Below are 20,230 nucleotides of genomic sequence, written 5' to 3' on the forward strand. Positions count from 1 at the left end.
ACGGACGCAAATTACGATGTACAGGGGATGGGACAATGCACGCAAAATGTAACTGCCTTACTCCCACGCCCGAATTCCGTACGGCCTTAGCCCCTCTGGCCTATTATGGCTTAGGCTGTAATGGCATATACATAAATTACGCAGAGGTCACCGTGAAAAGTGTATATCTGGGTAAGGAAAAAGCTGCATGGGGCAGGCGGTGGGGATTCTCAATTTTGGGGGTGCCAATAGTGAAACTGGGGGGGAGATGCACTCGGTGTACGTAACAAGGAAATGACAGGATCCTCCTCGTCGCCCAGGGAATCAGGCAGGTACCCGGTTTTAGGTGTAGCTGGAAATACCACCTGCTGTTGATGTTATCATACGAGCATTACAAGCTGAACTTGATCCAGACATTATCCTTGACCAGAGGCAGAGAACAGCCTTTCGTCTATGACCTGGTCGAAGAATTCTCCTCTTCGGAATCATCTTGTGCACGTCCAGTACCATCCATCAGAAGGTTCTCCGCCTAATGAACAATTGCTGTCAAGGTCTCAACTAATAATCTCCTTTCTTTTTTAGCCTGGGTGAGACGGCCTCGCCGTATTCATCTGCTTGCCCTGCTGTGAAAGTACATAACATACCTGAAATATTACTGCACGGGCTACCTCTCGAGTTTCCGCACGAATGCTGCTCTTTCGAGTACATTTACTTTCTGGGGATGTAAGGGACATAACTACGTCTAAGCCTGCGGCCTAGACGCTTTTGCCCGTCCCAAGTGATATTAGGCTGGTTTTATTGCATTTGAGGGGAAGAACAGGTCGAATTGGATCCAGACGTCGTGCATGTCTCGTTACGCAACGTAATCGCGCTTCCAAACATCGCTGTAGTCGCAGATTGGGGTCGCAGCGTGGGCTACGACGCAAGCCACGACCGTACTATAATCGTGTAAGCTTACTAGACGTGAAGCATCATTAAACAGCGTCCAACTGTAAGACCACAGCTTCAAGTGGAAGGTCTGGGTATTTAAAAACATCGTGGTGTACATACGGACCCGTAGCCTAGCTACTGATAGTAGTTTTCGTCACCGATGCCACCAAAGTACGGCAGGCATTCTCAATCTTCTATCTTACTAATGAGGAAACGTTGAAATTGTGGTGAAAGACATGACCTCGAACCCGAGTACACGGTACTTCGCATAACGCTGAGTCCTCATAAGCAAAATGTATTCGCAGGACTCGAAGGTATATTGTTGACCGATCCCTGCAGCTTGACCTCTGGAGGCAACGGCATAGTGATCTACATTGGAATTTACAAAGGCGCTGTTCACAACCCCGACTTCCGCGCCGAAGGGGGTGGTTATTTGGTCGATTTTGAAAGGATATAACTAGGAAATGAGAGGACCCTGACCGGCGCCACAGGGAACTTGAATAATATCTAAACGCACGAACCATTCATTTTGGAGCCTTTCTGAAAATAGTTAGCGTAAGGCCTAAAGGCCTCAAAGATACACCGACGAGAGTATAGTCACCTGACATTAAGCATCGGAACGGAACAACTACATGATCCGCCCGCACAACGCTTGAGTTTTACTTCAATTTGGCTTTAGTTTCTCTCCACTATAACGCCGGCCGGAGCGCATCCTTCCTTTACTATTTTACAACAGTTCGAAGTCCTCGAAGAACTTCACAGCGTAACGATGGCCCCCAAGAAGTCCAAGAAGGGTTCCGACAACGTGAGTGCTCTTTTGCACAGATCTAAAATAATTTCCCATGGTCGTTTCGTCTAACACACAACAGATCAACTCCAGGCTCGCCCTGGTGATGAAGTCCGGTAAGGTCACCCTGGGTGCTAAGTCTACCATGAAGACTCTGCGCTCCGGCAAGGCCAAGCTGGTCATCATTGCTGCCAACACCCCTCCTCTCCGCAAGAGTGAGCTCGAGTACTACGCCATGCTGGCCAAGACCCCTGTCCACCACTTCTCTGGCAACAACGTACGTTTCAGATCCTCTACAGGAGCATCCCAGGCATAATTGCTAATATAATTCGGTTCAGATTGAGCTCGGTACCGCCTGCGGTAAGCTCTTCCGCTGTGCCACCATGGCCATCCTCGACGCCGGTGACTCCGACATCCTTGCTGATACCCAGTAAATTGGATAATGCGGGAGGCTGAGAGTCGACGGTGCTGAGCCTGGGGTAATGTGTGTGGTGGCTACTTGACTGTAGCAACCATGTCGCATATGATAGTGATGGACTACGACCCTAAAATCAAAAAATAAACTTAAAATCTCACGCATCTGTCGAATCATTCTGACGCGCTCTGTGTAATCCGCAGTTCTTCTTATCGTATTACGAGTCTTAAGGGAGAATAAGGCGTTGCCTTCATTTCATTGTAATCTTGTAATTGATAGTACCGGTCTCTGTAACTTCGAGCTTGAGTGACAAATGCGGCCTCTCGGCATAGGCGATGATTGGCGGGCTCGCTAGGGCTTAGGGCTTATCGCCACTCAACTCCACCCACTGCTTGGAAATCAAACAATCCCGTGACCGCCCGCCCATTTCTTTTCTTTCCTTTCGATCCCTCGACACCAACCGACATCCAACAACCAGTTCGCAGGAAGTGCCGTCACCTCATTTCCAGCACTCAAAATGGCTCGCCGTCCCGCCCGCTGCTACCGCTACTGCAAGAACAAGGTGCGTCGCCAAATTTCGACCCGTGGAGGAGATTTGTGTGCGGGGACTCGGTTGTGGGCAGAAGTCTTGAACGCGCTTTGATGGGTATCGACTGGGGGAGTTTGCTGTTGGTTTCATCGTCGCTACAAGAAATTTCTGCCCAAAACCGCTGTCTGTGTCCTAACTTCCAGGGCATTGCATATGAATGATGGATTCCACAAGGGTTGGCAAGATTAGTAGCTGACCTGCCTTGCGTCATACAGCCTTACCCCAAGTCCCGGTTCAACCGTGGTGTTCCCGACCCTAAGATTCGTATCTTCGATCTCGGTCGTAAGAAGGCTAACGTCGACGACTTCCCCACCTGTGTCCACCTGGTCTCCAACGAGTATGAGCAGCTGTCCTCCGAGGCTCTCGAAGCCGCTCGTATCTGTGCCAACAAGTACGTCACACGCCCGAAACTTCCAACCCGTTACCGCTCGAGTTCAATACTAATATTCTTTTCAGGTACCTCGTGAAGATCACCGGTAAGGAAGGTTTCCACCTGCGCGTCCGTGTGCACCCCTTCCACGTCGTCCGTATCAACAAGATGTTGTCGTGTGCCGGAGCCGATCGTCTCCAGACTGGTATGCGTGGTGCCTTCGGTAAGCCCCAGGGTTCCGTCGCCCGTGTGAACATTGGCCAGATCATTCTGTCTGTCCGCACTCGTGACTCCAACCGTGCCGCTGCTATTGAGGCTCTCCGTCGCTCCATGTACAAGTTCCCCGGTCGCCAAAAGATCATTGTCTCCAAGAAGTGGGGCTTCACTCCCGTCAACCGCGAGGAGTACGTCCAGCTCCGCCAGGAGGGCAAGCTCCGCCAGGACGGTGCCTACGTGCAGTTCCTGCGCGGCCATGGTCTGGTCGAGGAGAACATGAAGCGTTTCCCCGAGGCCTACGAGAACCTGTCTCAGGCTTAGATGGTTATGGGTTGAATAAGAATACGAATTTCAAGAACGCAAAAATTATCTCGATGTTCTCTTACCTTTCCTCCTGTTCCCCCTAGCTTGATATCTCGTGTGCAAATTCAGTGGAGTTCTTCCATGGGTCTAAAAAGTTTTGCCAACTCTGTAGTGTTGTCCAAAGGTCTCTAGCTTCCAGGTTGTTCATTTGATAAGATATATCCACTGTACTAGCGCATGTCTATCAAGGATGAAGTGGTACTAGTACCTAGAACTTTTATCGCTTCAAGTCCTTCAACTTGGAGTCTTGTTACCAGTACTAGTTCGCCGGCATATTCTCAATCAAATGGACCATGATCTTAACTTCCTGGTCTTTGCAATGGTGGAACAACGAGCTGAATATGCGGACTTGAAATAAACCGTAACTGCTGGCGCCCCCGAGTCAAGAATTGCGACCCATAACGTTGCCTACGATCTATCAAGGTCACGGTACAAGCAACCTCCGAGTTTGAGTTCTGTGTTAAACTTCAACCCTACCAATAAAGCACTTGAAAGAATAGACCCGAGACCTCGTGTTAACGTGGATCAAGGGAAAAACAAAAACACAAAAGAAACGTCATGGAATATATATTCAGCTTGGCTCTACTGTAGACGAATATACTTCCTAAAAGAACACTGGCATCTAGCCAACGGGAGATGGGAGTAGCTGGGGGTCGGTTGTAGCACTGCCCTAGAGAAATCATTAGTAGACTTCAAAAAACTTCAAGATCCACGTTCCTGGTGAAATTTCCATCAAACCTGGTGATTATCAGATTATCGGTGTAACCTTAAGAAGATTAGGTACTACTGGATTCATCTGATATACACCAATTCTCGAAAACAATTAAAAATCTATTTTATGGTGAAATGTTATGGAACCTGGTGGATATCAGATAAATCAAATAGTACCTGGTCTTGATTCATCTGATATCCATCAGTCCTCGAAAACAATTAAAGGTCTGTTTTATGGTGAAATTTTATGAAACCTGGTGGATATCAGATGAATCAGGTAGTACCTAATCCTGATTCATCTGATATCCACCAGTCCTCGAAAACAATTGAAGATCTATTTTATGGTGAAATGTTATGGAACCTGGTGGTTATTAGATGTGTGGTGAACCTTAGGTCAAAGTAGCTTGGTGAATATTCATGTTTTCATCGGACAAATGCCAAGTACTAACTAATGTTGATTCTTCTATTCAAGGTTAAGGCTAACGTTGATCTGAGAACCTGATTCCCACCAGGGTTGAAAAACCAGCACCAGACCTCGAATACAATCAAAGATCCATTTTTCTGGTGGTATTTAGCTAATACTGGTATATTTTTCAGCAAGCTGATATCTCTCAGACGAATGGGTTGCCACGGAAAAACGCTCGGAGTGGCATTTTCAGTGCGTTCATTATAAAGCTGGTGTAGATTTTCAGAACTACTCCGACCCAGAGTTCGAGCTCGGGTCCGTACCACAGTTCTGTTTATGCAGTTTTCCAGCAACTATAGACCGGGTTAGCCATTATTCTTGCCCGGCCCCTCAAGCCCGGTGCTTCTGATCTTCTTACTTTCTGTGTCCTCTTCTGTACACGCATCCGACAAGCATGTCGTGAGGGTATCCTTAAAAGCTGGACTCGAGCAGGTGCATGAGAAGTCATATTTGGAAACGCAGCCGGCTGTGCCGGCAGCTTCAGATAGGCATTGGCTCTACTCCGAAATATATGATTAACAGGCATGTCTTGGCCAACGACTGTCTCCTGTGTCAGGCCCTCCCGACCGTACTTACAAGGCACGGACTGACGTCCTCATTAATGTCGTTTGCCGAGAGGGCGAAAGCAGAGGCCAAGAATGCGGCAAATGGGACGAAGATGAAGAGTTTCATTTTGAAGGCTCAAGTCGCACTGGGTAGATTGTTATAGAGGAAAAGTGAAGAAAGCTATACTGCAGACCAAAGGTCATCAAGGTGTGCAGGAAGTGGCGGCAGTGCTGAGAGGAATTAAACCAGTGGCCTACTTCGGTTGTTTTGTTTACATTCTTCAGATGGGGCCTTTGCATATAGGGTTTGTTGAGGACCGAGTACAGTATCTGGACCCTCGGAATGATCTCATGTGGAATGTGCTAGTCCAAGATCAGACAAAGACACGCGGATTGAGATGAAGACTCATGCTTATGAAAGATGATCTAGTTAATAGTTGGTCTTGACCTATTCAAGACTCGCTAGTAGGCTGCTCGATGGTGCGAAAAAAGTCGTCCCGGTTAGAGGCGTAGAGAAATCTAGGATCTGGTCATGCAGCCCTGGAGGATCTCCAATAAACATGCGTTCCAACATTTTCTCAATAACCCACAGGCGTCGAGTATATCCGATGAAGTATGTACCAAACTCGCCAGATCCAGGCGATCCGAAGGGCATATTGTCGCGAAGAATATCATGCTCATTCCCTTGCTCGTCCTCGATCGTGTTCAGAGTCTTGTGCGACTTTTGGCCGGACTCCGCATCATCGAGCTCAACATTATCCCATTTGGTGCGCCCGATAATCTTTTCTTGCTGCTCTGTTGAGAGACTCTTCCACGCGCTCAGGGCGTGCGTATATTTTTGGACAACGATGTAGCTACCCCCTTGCGCGGCTGTATCTTCCTCCGCTATCAGCACGGAATCTGGTACGGCGGGGCCAACAGGATTGGCCGTGCCATCAACAAAGCCGAGTAGGTCCCGAACGTCGAAATAGCGGAAACCAACGGTCTCGTCGACAACAGTCGTCGCGCCAGCGAGTTGATCCAGGAGTTGGCGCTCGAACTCGAAGCAGATATCTCGACGCTCCGAGCGAATATGGAATAGTATGTCGCCGGGTGTCGAGACAGCTGTATGTTTCGCGCCTTTGATTTCACGGAAGTTGTGGAGTTCAGCTGGACGAGGAAGTCCGGTTAGATCATCCCAGATGTCGCTGCCAATGCCGACCGTACAAGCGAACCGGGAGCTGAGATCGCGGATGGCGACATTCTTGGCGAGGCTGTCCAGACCAGCCAGCGTTGATCGGACAGTCTTGACCGAATCAGGCGTTCTGTTTACCTTCAAAACTAGAAAAGTCGCTGACGCAGTCAAGGGTGCATCGACCCTTTGCGGCTCGATGGGCACTCGTTGGCTGCTCATATTCACTCTGTGGGCGGTATTCCACCGAAAACCCGGAAGCTTCCTGCTAGACGCCGCGAAAGAGCTCTGAAATCGATACTGGGGACAAGATATGTTTGAGCTTGGAGACTTCGGTCGAATTGTGAACCGAGCCCTGGTTGACGAAAGGGCGTTGGGTATGCGGGAATAGGAGCCTGAATTTGCAATTCTTCTCGCACTATGCATGCTGCGGAGTTGGCGGAAGGGTATATAGCAATCGCGCAGCCTTAGGAGCCCTAAAGGAGAGTGAATTGCAATCATGTTATGATGATTGGTTGATTGGAGTCGATGACGGAAGCGGTAGAACTACCAAAAGAATGCTAGACTGATCGAAAAGATGGTGGCAACAGTAGCACACCAATGGAATGGCAGGAAACAGCACTACAAGGCCCCACGCCAAAGGGACGAATGCTGATAAGATACTCTCCGAGGTCCTCTCAATGATCGTCAATCGGAGGTGGACTATACTGTCACCTTAAGCCACGTGACCGGACGCTGCCTCGTAGGTGACAACCGAACCATGCGGTCTGAAATAAAACTGGTTGTAACAAATTAATTGCTTCACCTTTCGTCTTCCGAGGAAACTTGAAATGATAGAGACAATATACAATATACCGAGAAGACTAGCATGTCTGCACTTCAGGATCAGGACATGTTCAACCTAGAGTCAATTGAGGCTTCATTTAGATGTAGATCCGGGCCTTAAGTTCAAAGGCACTTGTTCGGAACCGCGGTCGCGAAGTATGTTTCTCCCTGCGGTGCTGTTTTCCCTTTCCATGTTTAATTTTAATTTTTCTTTTTCTACGGGAAAGTTGTCATCGAAATTGTCATCAAACTAAGGTCTTACACTCAGTTTGGCCATTCATACTAAGTGCAAAGTCATGAACGCTTAACAGCGACGAAGACATCTCCTACCAGAAATAGTTTTTACCGTTGAGTATACCCACCGTCTACCAACAACGCTGTGCCTGTGACGAAAGAGCTCCGTCCACCAGCGAGGTATATAACACCGTCGGCAATCTCCTCCGGCCTGCCCATGCGCTCCATCGGCACAGCAGTGGCCACACGCTCCTTCATAGCTTGCAGAATTTGCGGTGACTTGGTGGTGAGAGGAGTCTCTGTGTATCCCGGGCAGATAGCATTGATCCGCAGTCCATCCTTTGCATAGTCCTCCGATGAACTTCTAACGAGGCCAATCACCGCGTGCTTCGTTGCTGCATACGCAGTTGACAAGGGTATACCAGCGACTCCCTGAATTGAGGAAAAGAGGATAATCGAGCCCCGCTGTAAAGGCCTGCTGTCTCGAGAAGACAGGATCGGTTCTTGCTTGAGCATGATTTTGGCTGCGGCACGGAGTAAGAACAGCGATCCTGATAGGTTGATGTTCAAGATTCGATCCCAATCGGACGTCTCGACGAACGCTGCCCCTCCTTCATGTTTCATTGCAACCCCAGCGGCGTTCGCTACGTAGTCGATTCTGCCGAAGGTGGATGCGATGCTCTGGACGGCCTCGTTGACTTGGCTTTCGTCTCCGATGTTGAGGGGGTAGACTTCGATTCGGCAGGGATTCATGATGCCTCTTTCTCGTTCTTGGTCTTCAATTCCAAATTTAACAGCATCTAGCGCTTCTTTGTTCAGATCAAGGAGGGCTAGACCTGAGGCACCATCTCTGGCGAAACTGAATGCAGTGGCCTTTCCAATACCGGAGGCTGCGCCTGTTATCAAAGCGATGCCAGGTACGTCCATTGTGAATGTTTTTTTTGGGGGGGGGGAATCTTCAAGGAAAGGTCTTCAAGATAAAACAAAAGCCTGAACCTGCCAGAAATCGATTATGGTACTGGAATCTTGAATACGGAAGCTCTGGGACTTCTTATGTCAATAAATACTTGACGCGGTGTATGATCTACACCTCCGTGCTGTGGGGTTCGCGGAAGCCTGCCTAAAAGGTTGAGTGGCTTATCGCGGCTGCGACATGCAGGATATGAGGTGGGTGTATGTAGCATGTGGATCTCAATGTCTTACCCCTCCTACTGTGTTAAGACTACGGAAGGGCGCAGGCCTTTATTTTACTATCGTCAGGGGTGGGCTTCTGGTGCAAATGCCCAGAACTTGAATATTCGGCAAAACAATCCGTAGAGGTACAGGATCACAGAAATGCTGTTGAGCTTCATGAGAGTCGGACTTGAATGAGAGGTAGATAAAAATAAGATTGAAGTTGAGCTATACAAGGGTTCGAAACCAAGTTTGGAACTGAAACACTTGCCTATGCTGTATTGCTGCAGATTAGGCTTTCTTCATGAGATCTAACCATGTCATACTGCTGCCGTTCCCTCGCTGCTTCTCATCCCAAATCTGCTGTATAGATGACAATGTTTGGTCAAAACAAGACAAGCCACTGCGACGCGCTGATAGCTCGAACCAGGTTGAGAAGGACGCTTGTACCTTCGAATCTTCGGCTTCACATGCAGCAATAAAAGCTGGCCAGATAAACCCAGCTGAGCCATGTACTACGCTAGAATCAGCATATTCACATTGAAGAAGACAGTCTCGAATAGTCGAGACTTTGTCTTGCAACATAGACGCGTTCAGGTCGTATATTCGGCGGTAGAAATAAATTGCTAAGGCATTGCGCATCGCCTCAAGCATATGATCTAAGATATCTCGGTCCACAAAGGACTGATGGGTATCGAGACAGACTGTCATTTCTTTCGGCTTTTGAAGCCGATTGATGCAATCTTCTAGCGCCTTCGCTCTGCTGATGAAATCCTTCAGGTCGAGACTGCTGTCGCTCTCGTGCTCGGCGGTATCCTTTTCGGTCCCCAGGCGGATAATCAGTGATAGCAGCTGAACCCAAGGTTCTGGGATGCCGAAGATCTCTGGGTACAACGTGGCAAAGCATAAACCAGGTCGCTCAAGATGGAGATCGTTCTCACCTTCCTCTTGATCTCGAACACGCATCATCTCTTGTTGGAGGTTTTGCCATTTAGACAAACGAAAAGAGAGTCCATCGACACTGCAAGGAGCGAGGCCGCTGGATTCAATAGCTCTACGTATATTGAGCCTATGACTCGAGTTTGCGCCGTTGATGAAGATGCTTTCATGAAACATGCGCTCGAAGGCGTAGCAGTGATGCAGTAAACGGACCTTTCGAGACTTTCGCCGCCTCAGACCTTTCAGGCGAATCAATTTTTCTGCTTCCAGAAAGTATTCTTCAGCCTGGTCACGATCACCAGAAAAGGTTGAGACTTGCACCATAGTGAGAATGGCCATCAGCATAGACTTGTATTTGGCCGGTTTGGGAATATCGTAGGCTGTGAGCAACATGTGCTTTGCGTGACATTCAGCCTCCTGGAAATACAATCTGGCTTGGCTGAGCCAGTCGTCAGACTTGGATACGCCCCCCAGGCTCAATGCGCTTATTGCAAGTGTGCCGTAGAAGACGCCTAAGCTGGCATGATTCAAGACATCTCCAAGTGCTAAGGCTGCGAAGCAATCCTTCACATGCGGAATGAAAAGAACATGCCAAGGGGTCTTCCTATGTCTCACTGGTGTCATTAAGCTGATAACCGTTGAAGAGTAATGCTTTAGCAAGAAGATAGTATCCCGAGGAATGGTTCTGTTCGCAGTAGGGGTAAATGTGAGAGAGTGAGGTAGGACGGGAGAGTTGCAGAAAGTATGGGCTGTGAGAGTCAATGAATGGTAGCCTTGGGGGGGTTACTGGTTCGTTATCCAGGTGAGTGGGATTTATGAACGTGTCTATAAGCTCTGGAGTGGGCGGACTTGGACCTTGATCCGCTGAATCGAACAAAGCCTCCATGAAAAACGGTATTCCGGGAGAAACGTTCGTGTCAAAGGTGAACACTTCTGCTACTGAGCTCAAGTCTGGAAGAGGGCTGCTTGCGCTTGTCTCCTCTGGATCATTGATGACAGATAGACTGGGAGTTCTACACAAACCACGCGGACTCTGCTGTACCTTGAAAACACCAAACGGACCTAGCTGAAGACCAAAGTCCGTACCAGAGACGTCTTCATATCCTTCCTCGTCGATCTGTGCAAGCATTCTATTCGTTGACCAGGGCGGTGCAGCTGATACCAGCCATTCGCTCATACGCACTCGCTCCACCTCTGTAAACAATGGCCGCCGGAATCTTATTCGATTATCCGGATTCTTCGAATCGAAGAATAGGTCTTTCTTATATCCAGCACACGGTAGACCAAAAGATGTGCACATAGCACATGCTGGTCGGCCCTCATCGCACTTAACATGGCGGCTGCGACACTGGGGTCGAGTCAGTTGAAGAACCAGATGTGGAACGCGCAAAACATACCGTCGCACACCCTGTGAATGACCTCGTATGTGAGGCGGTAGTTGCACGCCGTGCCTCGGCTGCCATGTCGAGGACAGTTGAACGATGCGATCAAGGGCACGCACTGACAGCGTCGGATGGAATTTCGAGGGTTGCGGGGAACGTTGAGTGGGACCGAAGATAGCGGACACCTTCCTTGTTAGCTGATGCACGGATACTTTCCAAGCAGGTCGTCTTTGAAGCTGAAAGCTACTGATTGGAACAGAATAATTTACTAATAGTTATACATTATTTGGAAATGACCCTCCTGAAGACAACCGCCATTTGACCAATAGTTGATGGGGAGAGTAATATGGACTACTTGACTACTGGAGTTCGAAGTGATCCGCCCACAGAGTTGATCGTCATATCGACACTTAATTTTACTATATAGCGAACAGAACTCAGAGTACAAGGCATGCAATGGATTATAGTTAATGCGCGTACTGGTTACTGGTAGGCTAAACACTTGCCAGTGGAATGGTTGTATACGAGACTGCGAAAGAATGCAGCAAAATAACAAGTATTTACAGGGACAAAGCCGATATCATGCAAACGTCAGTCCTTTCCAACCAGCTTCCTTGCACTCGGCACACCTTCGACGGTATTCAGCAGCGTGTCCAGAGTATCTAGCGACGCTGCGCGCCGTCTTACCCTGAATATTCTTGTTGACACCAGTCATCCAACTGTCAACCTCATTTGCTAGCTGGCCCCTACTGCATTCGATAACATGTTCGGTCCAGCTCTCCACGGCTTCCACAGTTGGCTCCACATAAGTGTAGTTCTTATCCTTGCAGTATTGCAGAAGGTCAGAAACAACAGCGACGGCATGCTCGATCGTCCGTGGGGCATTGCCAAATGGCTGATGCGGCCCAAGAACCATGAACATATTCGGCATTGAGCACGCTGTCAAGCCAAGGTACGTACGTGGCCGGTGATCAATCCAAATGGCTTGATCGCTTTCTTTCGCGTCACTGCTCCCCAGAAGAGGGCGGCCGTCCTTGGCATGCCACTCGATCGCACTAAAGGCTCCGGTGATCGCATCGAAGCCAGTTGCATATATCAAAACGTCCAGATCATGATGTTCGCCATCTGCAGTCATGATGCCCGTCTCTGTAATCCTCTCCACAGGCGTCTTTTGCAGGTCAACCAGACGGACGTGTGGTTTGTTGAAAGCTTCAAAGTATCCACTCTCCAGCGGCACACGGCGAGTCCCAAAACCGTGACTCTTGGGAATCAGGCTATCTGCCACCTCCGGATCATGGATGCGTTCTCTGATCTTGCTCGCCATGAAATTCGAGTATAGCTTATTAGCCTCACGGTTGGTGTACGTGTCGCTGAAAACACCCAGCCACTTGGCAAAGCCTGGCTCAGCGTATTTCTTTTCCCACAATTCAAGCCGCTCCTCTTCCGAAACCTCAAGTGTCTTTCGAGGGTCAGCCTTGTGCATGAAACAAGATGGTGTTTCGGCACAGTATTCAAAGAGGGCATCGTAGTTCTTCCAGTGCTCTTTCATTTGATCAAGCGAGATCTCTTCATTGCGAAGAGGGGCAGACCAATTCGGTGTCCTCTGAAAAACAGTCACAGAGCGGATACTTGGCTCTTTGGATACTGCTGTGGTTGTCTGGATTCCCGTAGCGCCTGTTCCAATAATACCGACCCGTTTACCGGCGAAGTCACGGCTCAGGTTGAGGTTCTTTGGCCAGCGTGAGGTGTGGAACGCTTCATTCCTAAAATTTTCGATGCCAGGAATACCAGGAAGACTAGGAGCAGAGAGAAAGCCCATACAACTCACGAAGAAGGTCGTTTCGTACTGAGCTCCGGCCTCGTCTGTGAACAGCCATGTTCGGCTGGTGTCTTGCCAACATGCGGACTTGATCCTAGTCTGGAACTGGATATCCTTGGCCAAGTCATGTTTCTCTGAAATACGTTGGATATAGCGCAGGATTTCTGATTGTGGCGCAAAGCTTTCTTTCCAGTGCCATTCATTCATCAGCTCCTTATCGAAGGAGAAAGCGTACGATAAGGACTCCGAATCAACTCGAGCGCCTGGATATCTATTCCAGTACCAGGTCCCGCCAACACCCTCGGCCGCTTCAAGCACACGAATGCGCCAGTCGGGAAAGCGCTTTCGGAGATGGTAAATACTGCAGACCCCAGACAGCCCGGCTCCGATAATCAAGACATCGAAGCGTTCCACTTGAACGGATCCCATCTCTGGTGTCAATGTGTACGATGTTTCGGGGCGAATGGTGAAATATCGCAGATAGCTTTATACGTTCCCAACATCATGTGCGCAAACGGACCCTTCGATATGGGCAGACTTGAAGGTGTCGGCGAAACTTTCCTCTTATCTGTTCGTCGCTCACTAACTATGAATAGTTAACTATCGTTATTCTATCGATCTTATCAAGATTCCCGGCGCCACGTGACGGTAAGACCTGCCTTATATGACATCTGCAGTGAAAACCTTGCTTACCTGGAAAACCAAGTCGGTGGAGGCCATGTTCTGTTGTCAAATGAAATGACTCCACATAATGCCATACTCCATTCCAACGTCAGATAGGCCCTGGGATAGACCCTCCGCATTTACTAGTACCATTCAGAGCTCATTCGATAGGCTTGTGAAATATCTGAAGTGCCAAATCCTCGAGAAACTTACCTTAAAATTGGACCCAATATGGGTCTACCCCAGATTGCCCATCAGACAAATAATCAGCTGTCCCCGGAGTGATCCCCCATCGAGCATATCCATAACAGCTGAATCTGCCAGATCCCAGGATCCACCCATGCTTTTCTTGTATTGCCACATGAGTTGTAAAGTTGACCGTGGCTCCCGATTGAAACCGTAGATTTCATTTATAATGCCAGGAAGTCGAACCTGAGATCTGCTTACGCTTTTGGTTTCTCGCGAATCGGACGCTCTTATTAGAGGCGGCGTGCTAGTATGCTAGTATAGGACTGCAATGATCATAGGGTATTATTCTCCGAAATACTGTGTTCGGTCATATTCATATTATTGGGATCTGATGAGGGGTATTTAACATTGTCCACCTGGGCATGTATTCCAATGATTTATGTAATGTGTTGAATGGAGTGAACGAAAATATCAAATGTGAGTATCCAAATCATGCAAGCCAAGCTCTCAGTCCATAAAACCCGATATCAATATCACTCGTAGAGAATCTCCTCATAACGCCTTCGAAATATGGACAGCCATCTTCATCCTGATATGTGTGTGGGTGATTAGCATATCCCTCAACACCAATCAACACCGTTCATGACATTATTAGTAAATCAGCAATTATACCTCGCCCCAAGCACCGGGTCCGGCCCCAACACCAATCGCACTGTTCGTCTCGCTGCCACCAATGTCCCAGTAGTTCCGACTAGATCCTGTCATAGTCCGGCGACTGGAGATGGCCGAGAGCTTAGCGCTCTGGCTAGCACAACTGGAGCTAGGACGGCGAAGATGCTGGCGTAGTAAAGGCGATGAAAGGTTTACCGGAGCTGAGACGCCAGAGTACTGTGAAGCTCGACGCGTCGGCGCTTGGGGCCGAGAATGGGCACGAGCGACAAGAGGATGATGCTGGCGGATCATGGCGGCGCGGCGGGAAGCATCTTGAGGATGCCGAGGGGGAGGAGCGGAGGTATGTTTATCGGAGGACATGTATCCTCGTCGACTGAAGCGCGAACGCAGGTACTTAAAAACCATCATGACGTCAAGACCACGTTCCCAGTATTCCTGTTCTTGCTGAAGACGGGCGGATTCATCGACGATGCCGGGTTCATCATCCTCAATACCCCACTGGGCTTCGTGCTCGCGAGCAGGGTCTTGGAGGGTTGGAAGGAATTGCGGGGACGGGACGGAACCCATAGTGTCCATATTTACGGCTTCTCGCTCGTTTGGCTCAACAGACTTCGACAAGGTCCCTGATTCTGCTAGTCGGCTGAGAGACATCCCCGCGTACTCGTTGGAGATGTCCTTGGTCATTTGATAATAGGTGCTGAATGCACCGGGATGTTCACACAGCTGATTGACCAGCTGTCCCAGTTCATGAGCGATGCGCTGAATGACACGAGATTGCCACATGGGCTGATCTCCCTGCTCTAAATCTGTTTGCCGAGCCAGAACTGTCTCCATATCAGGGTATTCGTCCTTATTCTCTTTGCCTTCCTCCTCCCCAGGGAGAGACTCCCCAAATATGACACTAAGCAGAGCGTCGTCGATCCCAATCAAGTCACGTATCACCTTTCGAGTGATTCGGCGCCAGAAGGACTCATCGGTCGCCGCATCAACCCCTGGCGGAGGAACTGCATCTGACGCTTCGCCAGTTATCCGAGCAGGTGACACATATTCCATAGCACCTGGGAGGCTCGACCGACTGGCTCGACTAGTCCGCCGACGGCGAGTTTCTTTTTCAAGTTCTTGCAGCAACGCACGACTTTGATCCATGCGCCACTGTTCAATACGCTGCCAGCGATCCCTCTCCACGTCTGCTTCTACCTCGTCCACGGTATCCAGATACCGTTGGACACTCGACCGACGGCGATGTTGAGGATAGACATTTGACGGCTGTTGCGGATTAAACTGCTCGTGTTGCCACAGCTGTTCCTGCACCAGTTGGCTAGAAGCCGGGAAGCTGCCCAGACCATCATGCGCGGGAAGGAATGCAAGTGGTGCTTGATCCACTCGTGCGGGGGAAGCGGGAGGAAGCGAAGGCGCCCGGAATTCATGCAGCCCGTCGTCTAAGCTGTCCAGCTCAGTGCCCTCCTCGTCCAGTTGCTCGTCAAGGGCATTATCGTCGTCAACCTCTCCTTCTTCAGGGCCAGCCTGAGATCGAGTTGCGGTACCAAAGGAGCCAAAGTCACTGAGTCGAGATGCACCAGCAGTATGAGTTCGGTCGGTGGAGGTCGTATTAGTATGGGCGGTGGGAGAGAAGAGCACCCATTGTGTCGTTTCGTCTTCTGGTTGCTCAGACGAGGTAGGAGGTATATCGAGAGGTGGAGGGGCTGGAGCGGAGTAAGACGTCCGTCTGCGAGGGGCCTGGGTGGGAAGTCGGAAGGCCATGACTGTACTGATGATCGGGTCCCAGCTAGATGTAGATAAGATGGTCCCCACAGATCAGGTGGATCGGTCCAAATGGGGGCCCGAGTCCACTAGATCAAGCAACAGACAACAGTGAGAGAAAGAAAGCAGGAAACGCTAAGAGAGAGAGAATAGGGGAATAGGGAAGAGAGATAAATCGAGGGCGTCGAGATGATGTGATGATGCGTTGATAACCAGGGGCGATAAGGCGGTGGAGTCCGGGTGCTCTAAGTCGCGGTATCGGACCACAATTGCGAGACGCGGACTAAAACCAGCCCCGACCTGGTCTCTCCTTTAATTTATGACAAAGGGAAGAACAGGGCACTAAGGATATTCAGGACACGTCGAAGGGCGCAGGGGTGTGAGGCCCGAAATAAAAAGGAACTCGTAGGGCTCAGGCGATAAGCCTGATGTGACTGCTCGCGTGTGATTACACCAGCAGGAGTTAGGGGGGGGGGGGGGGGAATAGTGTTGGGTGACTAGTAGCCTGTTCTCGGACTAGGCGGATATGTTAACCTGCTATCTCTACCGGTTTACGGTGTCTACAGGGGTCTGACGTGGAAGTTGTGGCGAGACGGATCGTCCATTTTACCCGTTGCTTTCCAGCCAACTGGAGCCCCAAATAAGGATCGCCGATCGCCCGCTTCCATCCAGATCAATGTACCTTGAAAGGGTTGGGGGCCAAACAACTTTACCGCTAAGTGGGGGTATATGCCTGATATTGGGGGAGGGTAATACAAGTATCTGGCGTGATGCTTGTTGGGTATATACAAATCCCAAAATAGTAGCACTTGAGGGTTCTCAGGTACGGTTCCTGTCGACAAGAGCCAGGATTTCAGAAGTACCCATCACACTACCCACTGAGCGCCTCGCCCACCCAATCCATCTGTACGGCGCTGACACCACGGGCATAGCTGCGGTTCGTAAATACAAACTCGTTATACATGATAGCCTCAACCTTCTTGCCAAATAGCACACTAGAGGGGTGGATCGCGACCGTCTGGTTGCCCACCACCGTCCGGTAGCTTCCGTCGGGAACGAGGCGAGCAGTATTGGTGGCAAACCCAGCAAGGAAGCTCTGCAAAATCAAAACAGGCGACGGATCATGGTGCTGGCCTTCCTGCTCCCCTCGTGGCAGAAGTTTCGCTTGGCGGCACTGGGTGCGTAGTTGTTTTCGCACGTCCTAAACAACGCGAGTTAGTTATGCGGTCACCGACCATAGACCCCGTGCGCCATCAAGAAGAAGGGGGGAAAATTACCATGACTGACTGCATCGCCCGATGAGAAACGAGATGCCGTTCGGCCCACACCTTCCGATCGATATTCTCGCCCGAATAAGCCCGAACTGTCGCGAGCATGGTCAGATGGTCGCCCTCGCGCCGGTAAAGGTCTTTGCGTGCGGCCTCCGCGGCCTCTTTCTTTCTTCCGAAGTAGTATTCAAGAAGATGTTCTCCACGCTGAGGCAAGAGATAATGTCGATCACGTCAAGCAAACACTCGGGTCCATTTTCTGCTGCTGCTAATAAAACTCGTCCAAGAGTTGGTGTTAGTGGTAATTTGGCGATCTGAAGACCAATCGCGCTGATGCGTCCAGATTCCTCAAGGGCTTCAATATTTAAAAGCTGGAGCAAAGCTTTCTCGAGAGCCTCACGGGGAGGTCGGGTCAAGAATGGGAACTGAACAATGTCATCCACCCCTCGCGCCTTCATGTTCAGAAGCGCTTGGCTCAAGTCGCATCTTAAGATTTCTGGGGTATTTGTTTCATCTAGAGTCAAATAATCCTTTCCGGTGTAGAGACGGAAGCATTGACCGGGGGCTTCACGACCGGCGCGACCCTTTCTTTGAATAGCAGCTGATTTAGAGATGGGCTTCACCAGGAGCGAATCAAGGCCAAGCCGAGTACGGAACTGTTTGACTTTCGCTTTACCACAATCCACCACATACCGGACGCCAGACACGGTCACTGAGGTCTCAGCGATGTTGGTTGCTAAAACCACTTTGCGTGTGCGAGGGGGTGCAGGAGCGAAGACCCTTTGCTGGGCGGCCTGGGGTAAAGCAGCGAAGAGCGGCAGCACCTGGATACGAGGCAAAGAAGGATCCATCCCAACGGCGTATTCGTTGACTAGATGCTCTAGGGCCTCTACTGTCTCTTGGCCAGTCAAGAAAACCAGGATATCTCCGGGCATGGGCTCTTTGTAGTGTATTTGGAAAATGACCTTAAGCGCAGCGTCCACGAAATCATGCACGGGCTCTGGCGAATATATGGTTTTCACCGGGAATTGTCGCCCTTTGATATGGCAGACAGCGATATCCCGCTTATCCTTCCCTTCCTTTTCTTCGGTTGGCGGGGCCTTTAGGCTCTTTTTGAAACCCTCCTGGAAAAAGCCCATAAGGCTCTCCATATCTGCAGTAGCACTCATGACGACGACTTTGAGTGGTACACCTCCGCGTCCTTCCAGCTTTCCAGAGACAAGATTGCGTAAGAATCCAACAGTCAGATCGACGTTGATTCCTCGCTCGTGAACTTCATCAACTACAACGGCACTGTATTTGGTCAACCATGGGTCGTGCAACATCTCTTGCAGCAACATGCCCTCCGTCAAGAATTTGACTCTTGTGCTTGGTGATGTCGAGGTATCAAAACGAACGGAATAGCCAACTTTACTTGCAGGAGAAGAGGAGCCTAGTGGAGTCCCCATTTCCTCAGCAACTCGCCGAGCGAGAGAGATTGCGGCCACCCGACGAGGCTGGGTGATTGCAATGCATCCGCCAACAGTCACCGACTTTGACGTCCCATCCTCTTTTTGGACTTTTGCTGGCGTGGGCCGACACCAGAATTCGTTCACCAGGAACTGTGGAATCTGTGTACTTTTACCGCTACCAGTTTCACCAACCAGAAGCATGACATCTTGGTCGCGAAGATTGTTTCGGATTTCCTCGGCATGACCAAAGATAGGGAGCTTTTTCCGCTGCTCGTACAGGAGATTCGCTTTCTCTCTCAGGGAGGTGAAGTTGCTCTTCGTGTCGGTCAGCCCCTTCGGTTTGTACTGGTCCTTGGGCCTCTCGGCATGCTTCGAAACTCGGTCATTTTTGGCTTCGGTTTTCTGAAGAGGGCTTCCTTGCTGCTTCAACACATCAGGCGTAATAGGATTCGAAGGGGTGGGGGATGCCTCGGCTAATTGCGTAGGTTCGTTGTTCGGTAGCGGTTGGGCTTCGGTAGCAGGCTCGTCGCGCTTCCGTTTCTTGTTCCGCTTCTTCTTCCGACCAGCCTCTTCAAAGGCAGGGGGACCCGGGAGGGTCTGTACAGGTTTTGGAGGCGCTACTTCATCACCCGAGTCCCCAAAGTGGGTATGTACCTTCTCCGGCATGATGGATGCAGCGACAACAGGTAAAACGACCGCGACGCTTCACGCCGCAAATTTTCTCTTATCACGATAGCGATAAGGAGATAAGATAACAAGATATTATCCGCTCACCTTTCCGACAAAGTCAACTATAAGCGAACAGAATGAAGCTATTAACATCATGGTTCTTTTGATTTGTTGAATTTGTAAAGAAAAAGAAATTCCAGAGTACTAGTTGGCGACATCGGAGGGGGAGTTCAATATCTCAGCTCGCTTATCTTGATCATTCTATGCAGCGTCGAAACAGGGATATCGCAGGAGATTCACCCTGGATATAGGATTGCAAACTTGCCAGTACCGACGGAAGGTATCAATCCAATGAGCAAGGCGTCAGGCCTAGACCCTCAGTGTTCCTTTTCCGGCCCTGCTGTGCGAAACGCCCAGGCGTCGTATCTTTGAGAAAGCGAGCTGAACGATCTGGCTGCCATAGGTTTGTAATACTTGCTCTGATATACTTGGCAATTCACACTATCGAATGCCCCAGAAAGATACCATCGCTACTCCCATTATTGATTCAATGCACGTCTGTGTTTCCCTCGTGAAGCATTTTGACGGCTAAGCGGAACCCACATGAGCCCATGTAATCTCGTGGACGAACAGTCGATCTATC

At 49.8% G+C, this 20,230-nt stretch overlaps 9 protein-coding genes across 9 annotated transcripts; 2 read left to right on the forward strand and 7 right to left on the reverse strand.

Annotated features, from left to right (window-relative positions):
- Positions 1 to 1,678: 1,678 nt before the first annotated feature.
- On the forward strand, positions 1,679 to 2,130 carry N7468_004840 (60S ribosomal protein eL30; the record flags this gene model as incomplete). Its single annotated transcript, XM_058474137.1, has 3 exons — positions 1,679 to 1,714; positions 1,779 to 1,973; positions 2,035 to 2,130. The coding sequence occupies 3 exons, from the start codon at positions 1,679 to 1,681 to the stop codon at positions 2,128 to 2,130; spliced, it is 327 nt and encodes a 108-aa protein (XP_058333140.1).
- A 498-nt stretch (positions 2,131 to 2,628) lies between these two features.
- On the forward strand, positions 2,629 to 3,607 carry N7468_004841 (60S ribosomal protein uL16; the record flags this gene model as incomplete). The annotated part of the gene is made up of 3 exons (XM_058474138.1): positions 2,629 to 2,673; positions 2,916 to 3,091; positions 3,157 to 3,607. The coding sequence occupies 3 exons, from the start codon at positions 2,629 to 2,631 to the stop codon at positions 3,605 to 3,607; spliced, it is 672 nt and encodes a 223-aa protein (XP_058333141.1).
- Positions 3,608 to 5,054: 1,447 nt separating this feature from the next.
- N7468_004842 (uncharacterized protein) lies at positions 5,055 to 5,498 on the reverse strand (the record flags this gene model as incomplete). The annotated part of the gene is made up of 3 exons (XM_058474139.1): positions 5,055 to 5,096; positions 5,185 to 5,304; positions 5,418 to 5,498. The coding sequence occupies 3 exons, from the start codon at positions 5,496 to 5,498 to the stop codon at positions 5,055 to 5,057; spliced, it is 243 nt and encodes an 80-aa protein (XP_058333142.1).
- Positions 5,499 to 5,819: 321 nt separating this feature from the next.
- On the reverse strand, positions 5,820 to 6,764 carry N7468_004843 (Dyp-type peroxidase; the record flags this gene model as incomplete). Its single annotated transcript, XM_058474140.1, has 1 exon — positions 5,820 to 6,764. The coding sequence occupies one exon, from the start codon at positions 6,762 to 6,764 to the stop codon at positions 5,820 to 5,822; it is 945 nt and encodes a 314-aa protein (XP_058333143.1).
- A 945-nt stretch (positions 6,765 to 7,709) lies between these two features.
- On the reverse strand, positions 7,710 to 8,528 carry N7468_004844 (SDR family NAD(P)-dependent oxidoreductase; the record flags this gene model as incomplete). Its single annotated transcript, XM_058474141.1, has 1 exon — positions 7,710 to 8,528. The coding sequence occupies one exon, from the start codon at positions 8,526 to 8,528 to the stop codon at positions 7,710 to 7,712; it is 819 nt and encodes a 272-aa protein (XP_058333144.1).
- A 537-nt stretch (positions 8,529 to 9,065) lies between these two features.
- On the reverse strand, positions 9,066 to 11,176 carry N7468_004845 (Zn(II)2Cys6 transcription factor; the record flags this gene model as incomplete). Its single annotated transcript, XM_058474142.1, has 3 exons — positions 9,066 to 10,258; positions 10,329 to 11,061; positions 11,111 to 11,176. 3 exons carry the CDS (start codon positions 11,174 to 11,176, stop codon positions 9,066 to 9,068), a joined length of 1,992 nt encoding a protein of 663 aa, XP_058333145.1.
- A 499-nt stretch (positions 11,177 to 11,675) lies between these two features.
- Positions 11,676 to 13,343, reverse strand: N7468_004846 (flavin-containing monooxygenase; the record flags this gene model as incomplete). The annotated part of the gene is made up of 1 exon (XM_058474143.1): positions 11,676 to 13,343. The coding sequence occupies one exon, from the start codon at positions 13,341 to 13,343 to the stop codon at positions 11,676 to 11,678; it is 1,668 nt and encodes a 555-aa protein (XP_058333146.1).
- Positions 13,344 to 14,432: 1,089 nt separating this feature from the next.
- N7468_004847 (uncharacterized protein) lies at positions 14,433 to 16,199 on the reverse strand (the record flags this gene model as incomplete). The annotated part of the gene is made up of 1 exon (XM_058474144.1): positions 14,433 to 16,199. One exon carries the CDS (start codon positions 16,197 to 16,199, stop codon positions 14,433 to 14,435), a length of 1,767 nt encoding a protein of 588 aa, XP_058333147.1.
- Positions 16,200 to 17,070: 871 nt separating this feature from the next.
- N7468_004848 (putative ATP-dependent RNA helicase (Hrh1)) lies at positions 17,071 to 19,584 on the reverse strand (the record flags this gene model as incomplete). The annotated part of the gene is made up of 3 exons (XM_058474145.1): positions 17,071 to 17,400; positions 17,477 to 17,635; positions 17,701 to 19,584. The coding sequence occupies 3 exons, from the start codon at positions 19,582 to 19,584 to the stop codon at positions 17,071 to 17,073; spliced, it is 2,373 nt and encodes a 790-aa protein (XP_058333148.1).
- Between the last annotated feature and the right edge of the window lie 646 nt (positions 19,585 to 20,230).

This window comes from Penicillium chermesinum (genome assembly GCF_028974085.1).
Source record: "Penicillium chermesinum strain IBT 19713 chromosome Unknown utg000003l:1.0-5111272.0:1.0-5115320.0, whole genome shotgun sequence".
Classification (NCBI taxonomy): domain Eukaryota; kingdom Fungi; phylum Ascomycota; class Eurotiomycetes; order Eurotiales; family Aspergillaceae; genus Penicillium; species Penicillium chermesinum.